This window comes from Strongylocentrotus purpuratus, unplaced genomic scaffold (genome assembly GCF_000002235.5).
Source record: "Strongylocentrotus purpuratus isolate Spur 01 unplaced genomic scaffold, Spur_5.0 spur5_scaffold_4, whole genome shotgun sequence".
Lineage (NCBI taxonomy): Eukaryota > Metazoa > Echinodermata > Echinoidea > Camarodonta > Strongylocentrotidae > Strongylocentrotus > Strongylocentrotus purpuratus.
Window position 1 is genome coordinate 23,491,348 of NW_022145610.1, and position 24,654 is coordinate 23,516,001.

The following is a 24,654-nucleotide window of genomic DNA, read 5'->3' on the forward strand; positions in this document are numbered from 1 at the left end:
TAAATTTTTGTATTATTTTCCTCCAAAATGCTGAACCACCCCGGCCCTTACAACTTCAGCCTGAAAAGTTGTGATAATTCAAATTTTTACAATATTTGCCCCTACGCCCCTTTCAAAGGGATATAGGGGTCAGGATCAATCTAATCACATGTATGTACTTTCATTATGGGGAAACTAGCCAATTAAAAAAATATAATTTTTTCCTCCAAAATGCTGAACCACCCCGGCCCTTACAATTTCGGCCCGAAAGGTGTGATAATTCAAATTTTTACAATATTTGCCCCTACCCCCCTGTCAAAGGGATATGGGGTTCAGGATCCATCTAATGGCATGTATGTACATTCATTGTGGGGAAACCAGCCTATTCAAAAAATATAATTTTTTCCTCCAAAATGCTGAACCACCCCGGCCCTTACAATTTCGGCCCGAAAGGTGTGATAATTCAAATTTTTATAATATTTGCCCCTACCCCCCTGTCAAAGGGATATGGGGTTCAGGATCCATCTAATGGCATGTATGTACATTCATTATGGGGAAACTAGCCTATTCAAAAATATAATTTTTTCCTCCAAAATGCTGAACCACCCCGGCCCTTACAATTTCAGCCCGAAAGGTGTGATAATAATATTTGCCCCTACCCCCCTGTCAAAGGGATATGGGGTTCAGGATCCATCTAATGGCATGTATGTACATTCATTGTGGGGAAACTAGCCTATTCAAAAAATATAATTTTTTCCTCCAAAATGCTGAACCACCCCGGCCCTTACAATTTCGGCCCGAAAGGTGTGATAATTCAAATTTTTATAATATTTGCCCCTACCCCCCTGTCAAAGGGATATGGGGTTCAGGATCCATCTAATGGCATGTATGTATATTCATTGTGGGGAAACTAGCCTATTCAAAAAATATAATTTTTTCCTCCAAAATGCTGAACCACCCCGGCCCTTACAATTTCGGCCCGAAAGGTGTGATAATTCAAATTTGTACAATATTTACCACTACGCCCCATACAAAGGGATATGGGGGTCAGGATCCATCTAATGGCATGTATGTACATTCATTGTGGGGAAACTAGCCTATTCAAAAAATATAATTTTTTCCTCCAAAATGCTGAACCACCCCGGCCCTTACAATTTCGGCCCGAAAGGTGTGATAACTCAAATTTTTCAATATTTGCCCCTACGCCCCTTTCAAAGGGATGTGGGGGTCAGGATCCATCTAATGGCATGTATGTACATTCATTGTGGGGAAACTAGCCTAATAAAAAAAATTATTATTTTCCTCCAAAATGCTGAACCACCCCGGCCCTTACAATTTCGGCCCGAAAGTTGTGATAACTCAAATTTTTCAATATTTGCCCCAACGCCCCTTTCAAAGGGATGTGGGGGTCAGGATCCATCTAATTGCATGTATGTACATTCATTGTGGAGAAACTAGCCTAATAAAAAAAATTAATATTTTCCTCCAAAATGCTGAACCACCCCGGCCCTTACAACATCGGCCCGAAAAGTTGTGATAATTCAAATTTTTACAATATTTGCCCCTACGCCACTTTCAAAGGAATATGGGGTTCAGGATCCATCTAATAGCATGTATGTACATTCATTGTGGGGAAACTAGCCTATTCAAAAAATATAATTTTTTCCTCCAAAATGCTGAACCACCCCGGCCCTTACAATTTCGGCCCGAAAGGTGTGATAATTCAAATTTTTACAATATTTACCACTACGCTCCATACAAAGGGATATGGGGGTCAGGATCCATCTAATGGCATGTATGTACATTCATTGTGGGGAAACTAGCCTATTCAAAAAATATAACTTTTTCCTCCAAAATGCTGAACCACCCCGGCCCTTACAATTTCGGCCCGAATGGTGTGATAATTAAAATTTTTCAATATTTGCCCCTACGCCCCTTTCAAAGGGATGTGGGGGTCAGGATCCATCTAATGGCATGTATGTACATTCAGTGTGGGGAAACTAGCCTATTCAAAAAATATAATTTTTTCCTCCAAAATGCTGAACCACCCCGGCCCCTACAATTTCGGCCCGAAAGGTGTGATAATTCAAATTTTTATAATATTTGCCCCTACCCCCCTGTCAAAGGGATATGGGGATCAGGATCCATCTAATGGCATGTATATTGTGGGGAAACTAGCCTATTCAAAAAATATAATTTTTTCCTCCAAAATGCTGAACCACCCCGGCCCCTACAATTTCGGCCCGAAAGGTGTGATAATTCAAATTTTTATAATATTTGCCCCTACCCCCCTGTCAAAGGGATATGGGGATCAGGATCCATCTAATGGCATGTATGTACATTCATTGTGGGGAAACTAGCCTATTCAAAAAATATAATTTTTTCCTCCAAAATGCTGAACCACCCCGGCCCTTACAATTTCGGCCCGAAAGGTGTGATAATTCAAATTTTTACAATATTTACCACTACGCCCCATACAAAGGGATATGGGGGTCAGGATCCATCTAATGGCATGTATGTACATTCATTGTGGGGAAACTAGCCTAATAAAAAAAATTAATATTTTCCTCCAAAATGCTGAACCACCCCGGCCCTTACAACTTCGACCCGAAAAGTTGTGATAATTCAAATTTTTACAATATTTGCCCCTACGCCACTTTCAAAGGGATATGGGGGTCAGGATCCATCTAATGGCATGTATGTACATTCATTGTGGGGAAACTAGCCTAATAAAAAAAATTATTATTTTCCTCCAAAATGCTGAACCTCCCCGGCCCTTACAATTTCGGCCCGAAAGTTGTGATAACTCAAATTTTTCAATATTTGCCCCAACGCCCCTTTCAAAGGGATGTGGGGGTCAGGATCCATCTAATGGCATGTATGTACATTCATTGTGGAGAAACTAGCCTAATAAAAAAATTAATATTTTCCTCCAAAATGCTGAACCACCCCGGCCCTTACAACTTCGGCCCGAAAAGTTGTGATAATTCAAATTTTTACAATATTTGCCCCTACGCCACTTTCAAAGGGATATGGGGTTCAGGATCCATCTAATAGCATGTATTTACATTCATTGTGGGGAAACTAGCCTATTCAAAAAATATAATTTTTTCCTCCAAAATGCTGAACCACCCCAGCCCTTACAATTTCGGCCCGAAAGGTGTGATAATTCAAATTTTTACAATATTTACCACTACGCCCCATACAAAGGGATATGGGGGTCAGGATCCATCTAATGGCATGTATGTACATTCATTGTGGGGAAACTAGCCTATTCAAAAAATATAACTTTTTCCTCCAAAATGCTGAACCACCCCGGCCCTTACAATTTCGGCCCGAAAGGTGTGATAATTCAAATTTTTACAATATTTGCCCTACGCCCCTTTCAAAGGGATATAGGGGTCAGGATCCATCTAATGGCATGTATGTACATTCATTGTGGGGAAACTAGCCTATTTAAAAACTAGATGGAATTTTGACTGCGCGCAGTCGAAAATGATGCCTCCGCCATAGAGCAATTTAAACAAGTTTGGAGTTTAAATCTCCAGTGGTTCTTGAGATATCATGATAACAATCTCAATGTATGGAATTTCATAAGTTGACCTCTGTGACCCTTGACCTTTGACCTACGTGCTCCAAAATCTAATCAGATTGTCTTCCTATGGTGATACACACTATCATTAAGTTTGAAGTTTAAATCTCCAGTGGTTCTTGAGATATTATGATATGGTGATACATACTATCATTAAGTTTGAAGTGAAAATTCTCCAGTGGTTCTTGAGATATCTCGATAACGATCTCAATGTATGGAATTTCATAAGTTGACCTCTGTGACCCTTGACCTTTGACCTACGTGCTCCAAAATATAATCAGATCGTCTTCCTATGGTGATACATACTATCCTTAAGTTTGAAGTTTGTACATCTCCAGTGGTTCTTGAGATATCATGATAACAATCTCAATGTATGGAATTTCATAAGTTGACCTCTATGACCCTTGACCTTTGACCTACGTGCTCCAAAATGTAATCAGATTGTTTTCCTATAGTGATACACACTATCACTAAGTTTGAAGTTTAAATCTCCAGTGGTTCTTGAGATATCATGATAACAATCTCAATGTATGGAATTTCATAAGTTGACCTCTGTGACCCTTGACCTTTGACATACGTGCTCCAAAATCTAATCAGATCGTCTTCCTATGGTGATACATACTATCCTTAAGTTTGAAGTTTAAATCTCAAATGGTTCTTGAGATATCGCGCTAACAAACTCAATACAAGGAATTTCATAAGTTGACCTCTGTGACCTGTGACCTTTGACCTACGTACTCCAAAATCTAATCAGATTGTCTTCCTATGGTGATAAATACTATTCCCGAGTCTCAAGTTTAAATCTTAAATGGTTCTTGAGATATTGTGATAACGGTCAAACGGGACGGACGTACGGACGTACGGACGGACAACCCGAAAACATGATGCCTCCGGCACCACCTTCGGTGGCGGAGGCATAAAAATGGAGGATAAAAATGGAGAGACTAGAAAAGTTAAAGTTGTTACACTAGCAATCTAGATCTAATTGCAAATCTATACAAGCATAGATGCTCAGACCATTTTTTTAATGTATTCAAATTTATTCACTCTATCTAGCAATGAGCAATTACATTCACCTGTTTTTATTGTATCTCAATAATCGGAATTAGGTCAGATAAACATCATGGCTTGTCCTTCCAAACAACACATAATGTATCTGATTTGCATTCTGAATATTGAAACACAATTATCCATAACAGGTAAATGAAATAACAAAGGCATACTGATTACATTACGAAAAAAGGCATATTACCAATAGACTATTTAACAAATATATACAAATATACGGATGTTCCTACCCCATGCTCTGAAGCATTGAGGCATGAATAATACTTCAAACAATTTGTAAAATAGTCTGTTGAATAGACCATTTTCGGAATGTAACCAAATTTATGCATATGCCTTTGTATATGGCCTCATACAAATTATTTAATTCACCTGTTAGGTGAGAGGGAGGAAGGGAAAGGGAGGGAAGGAGAGGGAGGGAAAGGGAGGGAAGGAGAGGAAGGGAAAGGGAGGGAAGGAGAGGGAGGGAAAGGGAGGGAAGGAGAGGGAGGGAAAGGGAGAGAAGGAGAGGAAGGGAAAGGGAGGGAAGGAAAGGGAGGGAAAGGGAGGGAAAGGGAAAGGGAGGGAAGGAGAGGGAGGGGAAGGAGAGGAAGGAAAAGGGAGGGAAGGAGAGGGAGGGAAAGGGAGGGAAAGGGAGGGAAGGAGAGGAAGGGAAAGGGAGGGAAGGAGAGGGAGGGAAAGGGAGGGAAGGAGAGGGAGGAAAAGGGAGGGAAGGAGAGGAAGGGAAAGGGAGGGAAGGAGAGGAAGGGAAAGGGAGGGAAGGAGAGGGAGGAAAAGGGAGGGAAGGAGAGGGAAGGAGAGGGAGGGAAAGGGAGGGAAGGAGAGGGAGGAAAATGGAAGGAGAGGGAGGGAAAGGGAGGGAAGGAAAGGGAGGGAGGGAAGGAAAGGGAGGGAGGGAAGGAAAGGGAGGAAGGGAAGGAAAGGGAGGGAGGGAAGGAAAGGGAGGGAGGGAAGGAAAGGGAGGGAAAGAGAGGGAGGGAAAGGGAGGGAAGGAGAGGGAGGGAAAGGGAGGGAAGGAGAGGGAGGAAAAGGGAGGGAAGGAGAGGAAGGGAAAGGGAGGGAAGGAGAGGAAGGGAAAGGGAGGGAAGGAGAGGAAGGGAAAGGGAGGGAAGGAGAGGGAGGGAAAGGGAGGGAAGGAGAGGGAGGAAAATGGAAGGAGAGGGAGGGAAAGGGAGGGAAGGAAAGGGAGGGAGGGAAGGAAAGGGAGGGAGGGAAGGAAAGGGAGGAAGGGAAGGAAAGGGAGGGAGGGAAGGAAAGGGAGGGAGGGAAGGAAAGGGAGGGAAAGAGAGGTACCGGAGGAGAGGGAAAAGGGAAGGGGAGAAACTGAGACAAGGGAAGAGACAATCAGACAGGCAAAGAAAAGTGGAGTGAGAGGAGAGGAGAGTGAGGAGAGAGTGATAATTAGAGGGAAAAGGAGAGAGAAACATGGAGAGGGGAGGAAGAGGGAGAGATTGAGAGAGAGATTGAGAGAGAGATTACAACAGAGAGAGATTAAGATAGAGAGATTGAGAGGGAGAGATTGAGAGAGTGTGATAAGCATACCTTTGGTGATGAGGCAATGGAGAAAGCTCTAGGCTGTATCGCTGGTATAACATCCAGGAGGTATTGCAACGGGATGGTACTGCTCACATGAGGGAAATCCTGTAACGTCTCAAGGATGGTACGACGAGGGCGGTTGCAGTATGTGTACAGCTCTTGCTAAAGATAAGGAAAAGATTAAAATAAGGTAACTCGTTCGTTCGTGTCTCCTTAGATCAAGATCAATGTACAGTTACTTGATTAAATTGAATCAAATTAAGTTCTTCCATTGCCCGATGGCTGCGATGGCCATCTGATTAACAAGGGCCAAATCTTCATCTGTGCAACCCGTTTCGCCACACTGCAAGATGTGGTCCATCCTTTGAATCTCTCTGCAGTTGCAGAGAGAATCTTCTTCATGGGCAATAAGGTAACTAAGAGTTTATGTAAACAGATGATTAAAATAGAGGAGGTAGGTGAGGGGATATATCAATCCGGATTTTCTGTTAGCAAATGTTAAAAATTTAGTGCCTTGTGAGCAAAAGGAAAAGGGCGATGACCTTTCAGGGGAGGGGGGAGGGGGAATTTGTTTAATCTATATTGTTGGCAATAAGCCGTTTACAATACTGTAGCTATCTCCTGTAAAATGATTAATCAAGCATAACCTGTAATAATCGATATGATTATTATCCCTACGCACAACTAACCCTCCCTCGATAAAAAAATCCAACCACGAAAGCCATCATCCAGACTAATACCATCAAACCCTATTTCTCTGACGGAAAGTGATTTTGTTTTGTTATCCTGCTACATGTATTTCTACCCATAGGAAGAGATGGATAGTTGTCCTACATTCATACTTGCAGTAATGATGTATGGCTCTAACCCGAGCAATATTTGAGCACCTGGGGAGTGTTTCACAAAGACAAAGATCAAATTTAAGTTGGATTTAATATAGCAGGCCGTTCATGCCACTGTCTGCTCTCACCATTTACTGGCATTTGTCTCTCAAGGAGTGTATAATTCATGGTCACAAATCTACAGAATTTTTTTTTTTTTTGATTCATTATTGAAGGAAAAAATATTATCTAAAGATCTAAAGATCTAATGATGGTGAGAGCAAATAGTGGCATGAACAAGTACAACTTAAAGTTGATCTTAGTCTTTGTGAAACACTCCCCAGGAGGATCACTGCATGGTGCATGTCAGTGTCGGTACTAGATCCTAATACATGTTCATCAGTATCATTATCACATTATTTGAAATGGAATACCTGGCCTTCTGCAGAGTCAAACTCCTGGAATTTTTCTCTCTCCAGCTCGTTCCTCGCATGGTGGGCCAGCATCTCAAAGAAGGATCTCCTTGGGATGCTGTTGATATCCAGGTAGTTGGTTGCTAGGTAACGGATGGAACACGTTGGAGGCAGCAGCCAAGATGGAGGCAGGGGGACGTCTATAGGGTGGTCAAGGGGTAAATAACAAAGACTTATCAGGTTGCCAACATAATACATTCAAACCTGTCTATATTGACCGCCCAAGGGAAACACAAAAGTGGTCTTTGTAGACAGGTTCCTTTAGTACATGTTTCAATGAGAAAACGTTTTCAAGGGAAATAAAAAACGTGGTCCTTGTAGACAGGTGGTCACTAAAGCAGGTTTGACTGTCTCAGGATGACTTTCCTCTGGACACCTACCCCAAAGAGCAATTACCCCTATCAGCTTTTCCCTTAAAGATAACCGCAATTAGGGCTTCAGGCAAACCACCAGGGGGTAAATGAATTAGGGGGTTAATGTCCATGGGGTTTTACACATATTTTCATCACAATGAGTAATAATAGTAATAATGCACTTACATAACACATTTTCCATATACATGTTTTAAATGCGTTTTACAATTATGTTATCAATACAAGAGGCGAGTTTTGCGATATTTTTTAAGGATATTGAAAGACTTCTGGTGGTGAAGACATCTGGGAAGGTTATTTCACAGTTTGGGAGCAGCAGATGTGTATGCTTTGGGAGATCGAAGGTTCAGCATGATGCCTCGAGTAGAATACGATCTTAATAACTCTATTGGTTCCAATTTAAAAAAATTGAGGGAAACAATATTTGCTGCAAAGGGGCACACGAGCCAAATGCCCAACTAAACCGAAACTATCAACTTAGATCATAGGAAAATGTAACTCATGTTAACATGCTTGCTTGTTTTTGCTTGTTGGTACCTTCTAACACCTTAGCCCCCCCCCCCTCTACCATGGATGCGTCTTATTTTTTCATACCACAGCGAGCCCAGATTCCAGTATGAAATCAGTTTCATACATAACAAGCTACGTAAGCTTGCAAAGAGGTAACAAACAATTAGACTTTGATTATTTATTGCTTTGCCTCACTGTTTGTAAAGGCAAAAACGCTGAATAAATACTGAGATACGAACCCTCAAGTCAACCCCAAAGTGCTATTAATATCACGCTGTCCTTACTGATTGAGCTAACGATGAGTTGATGAAAGTTTGATTTGTATAATTACTATCACCCTATTAACCACCCTACTGGATTCCATGTGCGCATCGTATGCGCTGGTTTCTTTCGCAAATGTGCATGCGCAGGTTTCCCTCGCGAGCTAAATCTGGGCTCGCGGTGGTACGAAAAAATAAGACGCACCCTGGATCCACCATTGATCACCCATTTAGAGTTGCTCAGCTATGACCTGCACTAACCTGGGTCACCCTGTGAGATGGTGATCATCTGATCTGGATCAAGATTCATGTTTTGAAGAAAAGCGTCCACGGAGGATGTCAAATTTCTCGGTTGAATCATTAAAACATCCCCAGGAGAGTACCTGACAAAAAAAACAAAAAATTCTCCTTCAAGATTTTGTTGAGAGTCCAGCTCAGTCAGGAAGATATACTGGGATGGTAGGTGAGGCAAGTAACTGCAAGGAGTGCCATGAAGTGCAGAAATGGTGTGTGGACAAAGCACTTGTCAATTTACAGTGGCGGTAGTTACTAATAGAACTTGAGTAGTGTGGTTGAAGGATTCACAGATTTTCATCTGACAGGGACCGCAACGTGAACGCTCCTTCATTGGCTCTTTCATTGACGTAAAATATGACAAGTCCAGTGCAAGTAAAAACCATGCCAGTAAACGTATATTATGTGAGAGCCTACAGGAGGCTGCATGAGCCTGCATCATTCTGATGAAAGGTAGAGCAGCCTCCTTGAAATAGGTTATTCCTTTTGCATTGATTGCTGAGCCTGGTAGATGGTTTCGGACATAAGCCCTACTTAGCAGGCACGTAGCCACGGGGGCGGGGGGCACTGGGGAGCACGTGCCCCCCCAAAATTTCCAAGATTGGTTGAACTTTTTTAGACCCCTTTTTTTTTATCTCGATCGATTACATGTATGTGCCCCCCCCCCCCAAGCATCAAACTCTGGCTACGTGCCTGCTGCTTAGCACTCATTACTCATCCCTTCAAAAAAGAAAAAAAAGTTTTCAATCATGGATCCTACAAATAAATAACATAAGACTGCAGTTATGCAGAAATGGAAGAAATGTCTTACTTAATATTGGACTCCTGAACATCTAGCTTGACCAATCGAACATCCTGGAAATGATCGGGAGCGGTCAGTCGCTCGTTAGCCACCATCTTGGCGTGGAATGGGCACAGGTTGTTTGGGGCAACAGAACTACGAGGCTCAACGATTGGTGTGTCAGCGATGTCTTTCATGAATCCATTCTCCATGCTCTCTATGAATCGCACGTTGTATCTGGCAGGTGGACTAGATTAGGGGACAAAGAATTTGAGAGGAATGACGGACATGACAATGTAAATGGGTATACATACTCTGCCGTTTCAAATTCAGGTTGAATTTCCAGGATGAAAACTAGGATGAAAAAAAGTGAGCAATATTTAATGATTATTATCTTCATACATAATAATAATAATAAATCAGTGTATTCAATATCTTTAGCGTAGTACCCGGATGACCAACTAATATTGTTTTTGTATTGCTCAGTTATCAAGGAACTTCAACTATCGATATCAATATTATGACTATGACAATATTGACAAATTGGACTTGTTCAATATTGTCATAGCTCAAGCAATATATTCTTGTATCACACTGAAAGCCATCCAGTATTATATAATTACCGGTATCGGTAACTATATTTTTCTACTTACATATTCTGTTCATAGATACACAAATTCACAATAATAAAGTGTAAATATCAGAAAGTAGTAGTGGTAGTAATGGTGGTTATTTTACCGGACTGCTAAGAAAGCATAAATGCTTGTTAGTAAGCAACCAGACGACCGACGGCTTTAGGATCCTCTCTGAGGGATGCCTTACCAAAGGGCACTAGCGCATCGCCTTGGTTTCAAACCCGGGTCGCCGGATTATGAGACCACTGCTCTACCGACTGAGCCATCGCGCCTCACACAAGTAAAGGATAAATCAAGACTTTAAATCTTTAAATGCTGTCTTCGCTTTACATACCAAACTCACTGAGGTTCATACAGATAACAAACACACACAAAAATACTTTTTTTTTGGGGGGGGGGGGGCTTATCAATAGTATAAATAGGCTTTGACATATACATCATGCACTGCCTTACGTACCAAACATGAGCTGGGATGATCTCAAGACCACTAGGTAGAGGGTAGAGGGACAGGACTTCCTTCCATAAGGATGTCAACCACGGATCTATAACCGCATCTGGTCTGAAATAAAGTGAAATTTGAAAAGTTCACACATACAAAATTAAAATCAAAGCAAATCGTTTATTGAAAAGTAATCTTGACATTAAAGGATTGTCATGATAAACAGAAGAAGAATATCATAACTAGGCCTTTAAGAGATGCATCAGTTGTATGAATTTGAAAAGCCTACCTGAAAGTTAAAAGAAGTTATTAATATTCGCTGCTTTTGAGACAGATATTATTGACCTTTGACCTTGGACACATTTAACAAACTTAGCCCCAACCCTCAATAAAGGCATCTGTATTATAAATGTAGTGCTCCTATCTCAAAAGTGAGGTATTCAGAGAAAAGAACATACAAGAATAGACAGATAGGCATCTACGTCATGGGACATTTGAATATTATTACAGTGAAACCTGTCTATAAAGACCACCTAAAAAGGACAAGAAAAGTGGTCTTTATAGGCAGATGGTCTTCATGTACCAGTTCCTGTAGTACAAGTTTCAATGAGAAACCATTTTCAAGGGAAACAAAAGATGAGGTCTTTGTAGACAGGCGGTCTTCCTATACAGGTGGTCATTAAAGCAGGTTTGACTGTACAACACAGTTATTGAAAATTGTCTTCTTACCCAAGTTCATGTTGGTCATCCCCCAAGCCAAGCGGAATCAAATCTGATGCACCAAGCTGAATCAAACGACGAAATAACTTCTTGGCAACATAGTTAAATCTGTGATCAAGACCGAAGAAGAATACAAAAACAATATCTCACTGAAATGTACAGAATTTGCATAATTTAACACAATAATGGTTCCCAAATTAAGTTTGTTTGATGCTACATCATATGGTCAAATAATTGTTACAAGTAGTATAGAAATATTACTTTGGCAAGAGACACACACAAGGATAATGTTTAGTTAGCTAACTTACTACGAGGTATCACTTGAAATTGCCTGTAACAGACACAGTATCATAATAATACATTCATTCATTATTTCATTTTTGCATTTTCTTTCTTATGTAAATGTACACAATTCTTTGTCATGATGTAATGTGTACCCTTATATTTTGAAGTGCCTTGAGCATTTAATTAAAATGGATAATGGCGCTGTATAAATCTCATGTATTATTATTATTATTATTATTATTATTATTACCGTAAATCTCCGTGTATAAGGCGCACCTGTGTATAAGGCGCACCCCTATTTTTTTTTTTTTTGGGGGGGGGGGGAAAAAATTGTTTTTTTGTTTTGTTGTTGTTGTTGTTTTGTTGCCGAAAACCCACGCGGGGAAGGACCTTCATTTTACATCGAGGTGCAGTAGAAGTTGTGAACTTGTCACAAATAATAGTAACAACAGTCTAAGGCTTCATGATACCAAGTGTCCCACACCAGCCTCTTCACATCACCTAGTAGAAGCACTGTGTTCTATGCCAAACATCAATAGTCATGCATGATATGAATAGCATCCTCTATCTTTCTAATAATGGAGTACCTAGGATAGAACCTTGTGGTACACCATTTGTTATAGAAAACATATGCGACATTGCCAGGCATAGCGCCATTAATCGAAACTAAAAAAAAAAACTACCTGTGTATAAGACGCACCCCCGACTTTCAAATTTTTTCGGCGGCAAAAAAGTGCGCCTTATACACGGAGATTTACGGTATTATCTATCTATCTTTCTACCCATGTCCCATAGCTTGGAGGTCGTTGGGTCTAAAATGTAATTGACCTTGAGAGACAGGTTCTTCACAACAGTTCTAATTAGCTGCTCAAATCACACATAGCCTCATTACTATCCTGGCTGTGTATTAAAATCTGTTCTATTGATACTCAACATTTCAAACACCACTGTGCAAAACCCAACTTATTTCACTCAAAATCGGTACTTTAGTGACAATTGATGACAGCTACATAGCAGTAAAATACAATTTTTCCAACTTACCAATGTTAGAAAGATTAATTTGAAAATTCAAATCGTGAGTCTACTGTCAAACTTGCCGATCAGCCACATCGTATTCATTGTGTGCATTTGTGTGTAATGTGTGTATTGACTATTCATGTGTGCAATTGCTACCTATTAGCACGTAGTACAGCGCTAGAGGTCAATGCGCATTAACATCGACTCTCTATGCTTTGCTGGAGTGGCTCAAATGACATTCCTGTCCACTGCTTGATGTAATCAATCCATGTCCTAGTTCGTCTGCCCCTCTTTCTTATTCCATCAGTTCCTCCTTGCAAGATGGTGTTTGCTCTTTAAAGCTACTCTCTCATCTAGTTACATGCTACAATTACTGTAGCTGTTATACAGAACATTGTTACAAATAGTCATGAAGCACCTATACAATTTGATTCATGCATATCCTGATGATGTATGCTACTCACTTTGGGTAGGATGAATCTCCAAGCCCGAGTACTGAAAATTTCAGCTGATTCAGCGAGTCACCTGGCAAATCCTTCCTCATTATAAAGCGCCAAAATTTCTGAGAACAAAACCAGATACATTTCATCAACTATAAAGAAACAACAGGAGTAATATGACTTAAACTTGCAAGAATGAAATGTATAGAGTTACGTTTGTGAAGTACAGAAATGATTAAAGGAAGGAAAGCAGGCAGTAGGTAGGGAGATCCAGTGTTTATTCCAGTAACAATTGCTCAGGGCATCATATTGTCAAGTGTATAGGTTGAGGATTAAGACTGTGATTGGGGTTTCAAGAGTTTAGAGTTATATACACCGTTTTGTGTCCATAATTGAAGTAATGACTTTCGGTAGTGTACAAAATTGATCACAGAGTAATTGCTGCCAGAAAATTCATCATTTAAGCAGAGCAAGTAATTTGGGGTCGACTGCAAAGGTGCAAAATACCTTGCACAATATTTTAAACAGCTGATCAGAATAAACATTATTTATGTTACCTGATGATTGTTAGACAGTTAAAACAAATTTGAGAAATTATCATTGTTTCACACTTAAAATAGAATCTTGCTCTGTTATTATTTAGGACCTGAGTATATTCTGTAAATTTACCTTCATATTATCAGGTTCATCCCCTTGTCCTGTGGTTGCTAAAACAAAGATCACCAACTCCTCCTGAATTAAACTTGCCTGGCGAAAAAGAAAGGAAAAACAGAGACAATTGTATTACATGTGCTAAAGTTAGACCAGAAGACTGCTTGATTAACCCTATTTTAAAAGGCAAATGTAAATAATTTTCAGAATATGTGGTTGAAAATTGGAAACTAAAATATTGGGGGTGATTTGTTTTTAAGTATTCAGCAAAGTGTCAGGTGATAATCTGAGTTTGCATTTTGCACATCTGACCCCCTTTAACAAATATTTTAATCTGTCTAATGATAAAGCATTGACTTTGCTTCACTCAGTTTCTTACTGCCATACTTACGATAGAATAAGAGTCCGAGGGCAAGACTCGAGCTGCCAGGTGTCTCCTCTTTGCTTCTCGACCAATCCTCTCTGCTACATCCTGAGCCGTTCCTGTCTGGCTGCCATAAAGTATGACAACTCTGCGTTCTGCCATGATGACAGTTTCCCACACAACTAGAGAATTATTGATGGAGGTTGGTTCGGATTTTAGAATGAAGAAATCTGAAAAGAGAATAAAACAATTAAAAGGTATCAATCTAGTCTTAGCTATATTTTAAATTAAATAGGAAGGAAAATGTGAACACCACCTGAAAATATGGCTATGGCCACTCCTACATTCGTTAATCTTAGGTTATCTTGATGCATGTAATTTTCTCTCTTTCTCTTTGACTTTAGACTTAGTTTAAGCCTAGGTTAAATTTTCTCTTTATATTTTTTCTCCCTGTTTTTGTTGTTGGTGGTGGTGGTAGCGGTAAATGGAACAAGGAAAAGCCAACTGTTAGCAAGTTGAAGTCACAGGCCAGCTGAAAAAAAAACAAGATTAACATTATTAGTACAATGTGATCTACACAATCAGTAGGGGCGCTGTTCTGAAAATAAGGATCGTCCACACAAGCGAGGATCGTCTTCGTAAAACACGGACAGATGCATCCGCAAAAATAAAGTTCATCCGCTTACAGACGATTGTTATTTCGGACCCGCGCAATCCCGATGCGAAAAAACGGATTCCGCGAATGGTTTTTTTCTTGATGCATTTTACATTGACTTTGTACAGAGACTTTCAAGTTATGAGTGATAAATCCTCGGGAAGACGGACAATCCCGATGCGAAAAAACAGATTCCGCGAATGTTTTTTTCTTGATGCATTTTACTTTGACTTTATACAGAGACGACTTTCACGTTATGAGCGATAAATCCTCGGGAAGACGGACAACCCATAAAAGTAGCAGTGAACTGGGGGTATTTTATTACACGTAATTTGTTTTTCACATCGTCAGCACGCGGATCGAGAACCTAAACCCTGCAGAGCACCGAAGAAAAAAAACACCGCGACAAATCCTTATTTTTAGGACGAGATTTGACATTTGTCCGCGTTTAAAAGGATATCCTCATTCTCGGACCAGCGCCCTTACTGATAATAGTTTTTGATTTGCGCCTTCAGGGATGATACTGATACTAGTGATACTGTACTGTATCTAGCTGTAGAAAGTAGAGCAGAGTCAAGAATCGAGAAAAAAGCACACAAAAGTGAACGAGTGGGACTGTAATAAACACAGGCCAATGATTACGAGCCCGTAAAATTTGAACATCTTACAGACAATATTGTATCAATCTTAAGCAAGTGATGGTGGTTATCGGGGTAAAATATTCTGAACAAAAACTACAAGAAAATCAATCTTTAAAACAGTATTTACTCACCGATTCCACAGATTTTGCAGGCTAAACTAAAGGTCGACACGATTTATTTATGGTGTCTTCAAGTGGCAAACAATAGTTTTTTCTCAGCATGCATAACATAAACACGACCGACCATTACATGCACACGACCGATGAAAGCAGAATAATAAGACAAATATAATGGCGAAAGTTTTAAATAAATCGGACCAATAAATAAGAAAGTTATGAATATTTGAAATATGAGATCATTAATTCTTTCCAAGAACCATACGGGCCTGGAATTTACTTTCCCCCAGCATCTTTGCCTGCTACGCAGTTGAAACATTTAAAGCCAGACTCTGGGAAGCCATCCAAGGGGGTAATATAATCATAGTCCCTCCCCATAACTGCAATGGGACTCAATTCTAAAATGTTCTAGAAGCAACAAACACTCTCTCTCGAACAATAACGTTCTTATTGGTCATCTTTATATCCCTCTTGAGGATCAGGACCCGGATCAGAACAGAATCAGAATCTATGCCAATCTCAAATTGGCAGTTTGGCCGATGGATTGTGACGTGGTCGGGGATAACTCTCCCGTTTGTCATGTACAAACATATCACTCATTTCTGTTTTCTCTCAATTAAGTGCCTTTTCCTAAATTTGGGGCACTACTCAAATTTTGTTAAGATAAGATAAGATATTTATTCTTCTTTCTTTAAAATGTCACATAGAACATAACATTAGATCATTACACATTTACAATGCCAAAAAACAAAACAAATTATAGCAATGATAAAAACAAAGTTATAGAATATAGAATTGACCCTCATACATTATCGAAAAAATGGAATTTTAGTAATTTTGAGTGTTGGAACAATAGGAAAAGGGGTCTGCCGCAACATCTTAGAGACATTACAGGTTTAGCAAATCTGAAGAGCCCATACCTATAGTGATCACAACTTTAAAAATTAATAACTTTCTCATTATTAATTTGTCCCATTTCAATTCAAGCTTTCACCAGTCTAATTCTCTGATTTTCTGCTTTCCTCTAACGTAGTTTGCTATCAAGGTTGGATTTCCATTTAACTGCACGAACTGCATTATAGATGTCACTTTGATTACAATCCGTTTTCTCCTCTGTTTTATCATAATGATATACAATGTACTAGACAAATCGCAATGGACGTTGCCCTGGCCAAATTTAACAGAGTTCCTAATGTTTTTGCAATTTGGTCGGCGCATGCATGTATACACGTAAATTTTACCCTTTTTGGGGGGAGATGGGCCCCTCCCCTAGCACTTCAGGGGGGGGTGCGATATTTCAAATTTTCGAGGCCCCCCCCCCCAAAAAAAAAAAAAAATGGTGCTCAACATCCCCCCCCCCCCCCCCCAATGAGCGAATTATCGGCCGGCTATTTCGCCGCTAAATATTTTCTCCAAATTGGGCCCCCTCCCCTGCCGCCGGCTGGATCCGTCCCTGCAGTGCACTACCCTTTAATAGAAAGTGTGGTACAAAAAACTTGGTAAATAAACCGGCTGTAAGAATCAGGGTACGTGCGAGTAATACGTTTTTCTGTTTCTAAAATGGAAAATAGAAAAACAAACCGTTTTTATTTTCGCAGTCACAGGCGTGCGTATTAACTCCCTTATACACACTGAAATATATCAATCTTTAGAGCATTATTTCAATGTGCAGTCATTTGTCTTTTTAAATTTCTATCTTCATGTACCATTTACTTTAAATTTTTTGGCATCTCCAATATAAGATGAATATTTCGATGAATTTAGATACCCCCACCACCCCCCACGATGGCTCTTCTTGTAAATGAACAATTGTATTTGTTATTAAATAATATTTCCATTGGTATTGAAGCTCTATTATACATTGTGCTTATTCCATGTTATGTACCCTGTAGCTGTATTACGTAATTATGTATGTATAAATGTTTGTACCCCAAGTGTTAATCTACATGATGCCCGAATTTTATCTCTCTCTATATAATTCTTTTTACTATCCTCGAATGAATATCAAAGGATAACTCATCCTTTGTTTATATGGACGACACGAATATCAGACCGAATGAATAGTAGCCGAACTGATAACTATAGCCAAACTGATATTTAGACCAAGTGGTTATCAGACGAAATGTAAATTAGAAAAAGTGATTGTTAGATGAATTGGCTAGTGGACAAAGTGGGTTATGGCAGGCGCGGATCCAGGACTTTTTAGGGGGAGGCCCAAATTTGAAATCAATTTGAAATTTAGTGTGCTGAAATTTTAAAATCGTGGCGGCCGATATTTTGCTCAGTGGGGGGGGGGGGGGGGGGGGGGGGGTAATCAGCACTAATTTTTCACTTCTCTTTTGCCCCGGAAAATTGAAAATCGTGTTAATTTTTCTTCTTCTTTTTTGACCCAGAAAATGTTAAAATCGCGTTGACCGACATTTCTCTCAGTGGGGGGGGGGGGGGGGGGGGGGGGTGGCATAGTGACCTTTTTTTTCGTTCAACACCTTCCCCTCCATCCTTGAGCAAAAAAAAAGGGTAAATTTCTAGTCACAGTTTTTTTTTTTTTTTTACCAGGGGGGCCCGTCTTTTTTTTGCCCCAGGGGGGGGGCCTGGACTACTACTACTACTACTACTACTGCTGCTGCTGCTGCTACTACTACTACTACTTCTACTACTACTACTACTACTCATAATACTACTACTAATACTACTACTACTACTACTACTACTACTTCTCTACTACTGCCATCTACTGTAATCTCTTTCATTTGTGCACATGTGCAGAAAATGAAAAAAATAAGAGTAATGATAATTGAAGTGAGCATTCCAGGGACAGTCTGGCATCCAGAAATAGTGGTTTATCTCTTTGACTAAAGAGTCACTGTCTGTTCATGTATGATGTTCACTGACTGTAGAATGTTTAGAAATGTGATATTAATTTTCGATAGCTGCGATGTAATAGTGACATTTGCTCCCCATTATACCGAGCCCGATTCCGTTTAACCCCCATAATGGATGTCTCACCCACCTAGCCATTATCAAGATCGAATCTTTGATGGATACGGTGGCAAATCAGTGGAAAGATGAATTGACGTAACCCAAAGTGCGAGGAATGATGGATGATAAAATTCACAGTGCCTCAGGACAACCCGCGCATCTCACACCTCCGGGTCACGTTTCCACGGGTGCATTTGGCTTTAAATTCTCATCGCGCAGAGTGGTGAGCAACCATTTCTCCCTCGCGCAACATTATACGCTCTACACGGTCTACCCAGCCGGCTAGAAGCAGACGTGAGTTTGATACACCACTCCAAAAGGCAGTGGAAACGGTCACATTGTGTGAAAATATGAGGGCAGATAACTGGATGAAGAAACGGTGACGCCGGTGAATTGCTGAATAATATTTCCCTGCAACTGATTTCCGAATTCCGAATCTTGGAGAAGACAATCATTGTGAAAAGTTACTTTGAGAAACAAAGTTAAAAAGAAGTAGATAATGACATGTGTATATAATTATGCATATTACAGTACATTTGAGTTTAAAAAATAGAGAGAATGTATGACTGCAATATGAATGATATGATTCAGCATATGTTAGTCTAATCTAATGTCCTTTGGCAATGCATTAATCTACATTTGCCACTCCATACCCAGGAGAGAAATGGGGACCTTGTAGGATGACAAAAGCCTTTGTGTTAATAATTGCCATTAACCCGCACTGTGACCATATTGTAAGAATACTCCACATGGAGTGGAGATGGTGCACATTGTGCGTGAATGAATCATGTGACCGGGGTAATATACGATTTCCCAGCGAAATTTGCGAGTTTTGTCATTCGAATTAAATTACTTTGCATTTAAGTTAGCGCAGATCGGCTACGCCATGCCAATTATCATTCAATTTTCCCGTATTTGTATTTAATTTAGGATCTTGGTCGAAGGGTTACATGGATCTGTCATTTAATTCAGAAACTGCTCAACTATAGCATTCAAATTCATCGTCATTTTGTCGAGGCGCCATTTTTATTATTTAATTTAACACCTGTCATTTGTATTCGAAATATGTTTACTCGAGATAGAAATGTTAGGGGAAGAAATGCAACACACGTTTACACGTTTACAGTACTAAAAGTACACCGTCGCGATGTCGGAAATTCAGGTTGTGCCAAATCGAATGACCAAATAACGAAAGAAGCACATTGTTCATCAATTCGAATAAAACATACATAGATTCTAACGAAAAACTTCTTAGTTTTGAAAACTAGGAAAAGGAATATAAGCCCGAGGTATACCTGACAGCAAAACGTCGAATTTGAACGAAGACAAATTAATTTTAATGACAAACTCGCGAATTTGGCCGAGAAATCCTATGATATCTGAAAAGCGCCTAGATACGGTAATTCGTATCAAGAGCTATATAAATCCAGATTATTATTATTAATAATCTAGTTAGAAAATAACATGTAACTCCTCATAGCCCTGGTAGCATTATATTCGAATATGGGCTCTCTTCTCTTGCCGTAATGTAAATTTTCAAGTTTCTAAATCTTTAGATTTAGCGAGCGAGCAAAAACAACGACACTATACTGGAACCGATTTAAATGCGGTCGAAATAAATTATTGTTTTTCCTTGTCTAGTAAAACCAAACCACACTGTACAGTTGTGGCTTTTTATCATTATTTTGTTTGATATATACTTTCAACGATACGGGTACCATATGTATCAACTCAGTTCAAGGTAAAATCATACATACGTACATACATACATACATATTGGTATTTATTGAGCGCCTTTACATGAACATGCTCAAGGCGCTTTACATTTTAAAATACAAACATAATAGTTATATACTCTCCAAGTGCATTACACTCTAAAAAAAAAATGACAATTACAAAGAAAACAAATGAGTTTTTAAATGTTTCTTAAATAATGCGACTGAGGTGCAAGAACGAATGCTTAAAGGGAGACTTTTCCAAATAGTGGGACCAGAACAAATTATATTTTGTTGACCCTTCTTCGAATTGATGCGGGGGATTTGCAGAAGAAGGGGGTCTGACCTTGAACGTAATGGATATCATCAACCATAATAATGCTGAGGGATCAACATTAGAAAGGACTTCTCACCCTTCTCTTCTTGTCGTCCCCAAAACAAAACCAAAACAAAATCAATGGGGGGATTGATCGTGTAGTCATGCTAGATCAGTTCTATGGAATCAATTACCACAGCCTCTTATACCCCGTTCACACCTTACGAAGACCATGCCGATCACCCCGATCATCCCTGATCGAAAAAAATTATCAAATCGGGGTCTTATCGCCATCAAAGTCCAGCAATTTGGCAAATGAAAGACCACATCACGACAGTACTGCGATGCTTCTTCGTCAAAAGCGCTACTGACTCGCTGTCACTACGATTACACCTAGACCAGTGCCGACCAAGCGGTCCTTTCTACTACGTTGCCACTATACGACGTAGAGGACTATACTACTACTTACAAAGCCTTAGAAGACTGTAGGTCTGTAGACGATGTCGCTACGCTGTTGCTGACCATACTATACGCTTCTAGTACGCTCCTAGTACGATTTGTGGCGATGTCTATATAAATCGGGGGTGTTCAAGCATTTCTACAGTTCTTTTCCAACAACTTCGAAAATGAACGGACCTGATTCCTCGAAATTTTTGCCGACGGTGCTGCGTTTTTATTAAAACAATTATGCTACCACGCTGCTTTTACGATAATGGCGTCCCCACTACGTTAAGACTTTGCCCCGCTTTTTGTTGGTCATATGACCCGGCTGCTATGCTTATTTTGTGCACGGTCAAAATAAGCGCGGGGAGAGCGTGGAGCTTCCCGACCGAGGAGATCCCACCCCGACCAAACCACGCTCATGAAGATCCTCCCACGTTTATCCCACGATTGGCCCTGTTTGGCCACGCTCTCGACCACTTTTCCATCGTAGTAGAAGCGGCGTCTATGAGTGATCGGGGTATTAAGTAAATAGCAATCGTAAATTCATTCAAGTCTTCTCTTAAAACTCATCTACTCAAACCCACTTTTGATAAATTTAATACTTCCACATTTACTTCCACATTTGCAGAGTCGCCATAAATTATGTTGTAAAAATACAGATTGGTTGTTATTTTCTCCTACAAACATTTCATGTATTTTCTTTTACAAATTGTATGTTGATTAAAATTACACCAGAATGAATGTAAAAACATAGTACAAAAATGTTGTATAAATACATTTGTTTGTTAATTTGTTTTACAGCTTTGGTGTGGAAGTACCTTTTTGTGTATTTGTATTTGAAGCAATTTTGTTTTGATTTGTTTACACCACCATGTAATTTTACAGAATGAATGTAAAAATATAGTTCAAAAACGTTGTATAAATACAAATGTTTGTTAATTTGGTTTACAGCTTTCCCTTCTTCCTTTTGAGTACAGACCTCTTTACAGAGTATTATCGTACTATACTGGGGGTGTGCAGGTGGAGCACTACACCGGGGTTTCCCCCTACTCTTATACGAATAGTGCAGTGGGTTCTTAACGTGCAAAGGTAGTGACTCTTCTCTACACGTGGCCTCCATTTAACGTCCTATCCGAGGGACGGAGTGTTTTCCACTTGACATAACCTGCGTCTATGAACAAGGGAAGGGGCACGTTAACACACAACGCAGGTTTCAGTCATCCGCTTGGGTGGGAGTCGAACCCGGATCTTTGGTTCGACAGACGGACGCTTTACCGACTGAGCCAACTCGCCTCCCTTTGGTGTGGAAGTACCTTTTTGTGTTTTTGTATTTGACCCAATTTTGTTTTATTTTTTTACACCACCATGTAATTTTACAGCATGAATGTAGAAATATAGTACACATTCAAAGTCTCCGCATCCTCCGCATCCTGTATAAGAAGCCCACTCAAAGCCACGTGCATCAGTATTCAAAGACAAAAGGCTCATTCAATCATGCAAAGAAGGGCGGGAAAAAGACAACAAAATCAATTGTATTAATAGTCACACTGGCAGAACATTCAATCAGGGAGGGACATGATTCCTCATATTAGGCTTATACTTCGTAGAATATAAATTAAACTTCAATATTAAATTTCTTTTAAATCTCGTTTAATTTAATTATTCTACTTCGTAACGCCTAATTATTCGAAATCATGTCTGGGATTTTAAAGTTGGAAAACGGAATCGGTAAATATATGTGAAATAAGTTTCATGAAATGTAAAATGCTGTCCAATCAAAACGACATCATAAAAACAGAATTTTGTTAAAGAATCTAGTAACTGCATTCAAATTAAATCACATCGAAGTAAAACTGCACCATATCCATTCAATTTAAGAAATCGTTGTACGAATACAGACATCTGTAAAAATGCATTTAGGTAAACAATTTCATCTGTAAAATTACAGGCAAACTGTATTAGTAACTCTATTTTGCCTTAAAATTACAGGCAAACTGTATTAGTAAGCCTATTTTGCCTTAAAATTACAAATTTCTGATGTAAGTAAGTCTCACAATAAAAACGAAGTATTTTTACGGGATAGATCTGTAAAATTACAGGCAAACTGTATTAGTACTCTATTTTGCCTTAAAATTACAAATTTCTGATGTAAGTCAGTTTCGCAATAAAAATGAAGTATTTTTACGAGATAGATCTGTAAAATTACAGGCAAACTGTATTAGTACCTGTATTTTGCCTTCAAATTACAAATTTCTGATGTAAATCATTCTCACAATAAAAATGAAGTACTTTTACGGGATATATGTAAAAAATACATCCGAATTGCTGTATTTAGTTAAAACGTTACAAATCTGTATTTTTTGTCCTGTAAAAATACAGATATTTTTTACAGTGTGCTCATCATGTATAAAATGTTTAGCCTGTATATTATGTGCCGCGCGACTATGCTTTATCGCCTCCCCTGCCCTCGTCCTCCTCTTTCGTTTGACCCTTGCTTTCCTCGCACCTCAGACAATAATTCTCGCACTGAGTGTCTCCTGCCTACATGACATTGTATTCTTGCCCCTATTTCATTATTATCTATATTCTGATATGAACTGTATCTATTGATTGAACTTGAAAGATTAATTTATCCTCATTATGTTAGTATACGCAGCTAAACTACATTGTATGTTTCCTGTAACTCTTTGCTCACTCTCTCTTTCTACCTTTTCTCATCTGCTCTACCGATATAAAATAAGAATAATAATACTCCGCTTTTATATAGCGCCAAATACATCAATACAACGATGTGCCTAAGCGCTTTACAGATACATTATCACCCCGGTCATCGGCTTTAGGCTTACCCGCACATTCTCCACTCCCTGGGGCGCATTCCGGCCACTCGCCATTTTACAAGCGCACACTTGCTCATCCAAACGCATTAACTACTCACCACTTCTTCTCCTCTCTCGCTCTGTCGGCATCCTCGGCATATAAAATCGATTTCGTAACCTACCCGCCTAAAGCTGAGACAATTCTATTTTGCATTATAACTGTCAACCATTACTGTAATTGGCTTTGGTTATGATTATTTCTTTTTTGTAAATAGATTTGTAAAACTTGTATGAGTGAAAAACTAATTTCCGTGTGGACATTAAATACTTAATTTCAATTTTAATCTCAATATTCAATTCCGCGATAACCAGATGATTAACATTACATAACCACTCTAACGTAATGGATTTTTTTTTTTTTTTACAGGCGAGGAATAATTTAAAGAAGAATAAATATGAAGAATGATAAGAAATATTACTCTGTCATTTCATTATCGATATTATTATTAACATTTTCATTATTATTATAATCATCTTCATTGTCATCTTCAATATCGTCAAGATGAATGTATACAGCGCATAATACACTGAGAAGCCTCTCAAGAGGGCGATGCACTTAAAAACGAAATCATTAACAATAAAATTACAAGCTTAGAAGTTTTTCAGGTTATAAAGTGAGTGGGCACATCGATTAATCATGATAAATGATCAAAATAATACTTGATATGAGTTATCGCAA

At 39.3% G+C, this 24,654-nt stretch overlaps 1 protein-coding gene across 1 annotated transcript; it reads right to left on the reverse strand.

Moving 5' to 3' along the window:
• Positions 1-6,166: 6,166 nt before the first annotated feature.
• On the reverse strand, positions 6,167-15,736 carry LOC575141 (NADPH-dependent diflavin oxidoreductase 1; the record flags this gene model as incomplete). Its single annotated transcript, XM_030997239.1, has 10 exons — positions 15,661-15,736; positions 14,261-14,463; positions 13,888-13,965; positions 13,243-13,340; positions 11,486-11,584; positions 10,775-10,876; positions 9,713-9,931; positions 8,869-8,990; positions 7,428-7,606; positions 6,167-6,334 (listed from the first exon to the last, which is right to left on the reverse strand). Coding segments are annotated over exons 2-10 (1,200 nt in total), but the record flags the coding sequence as incomplete, so codon positions are not given.
• Between the last annotated feature and the right edge of the window lie 8,918 nt (positions 15,737-24,654).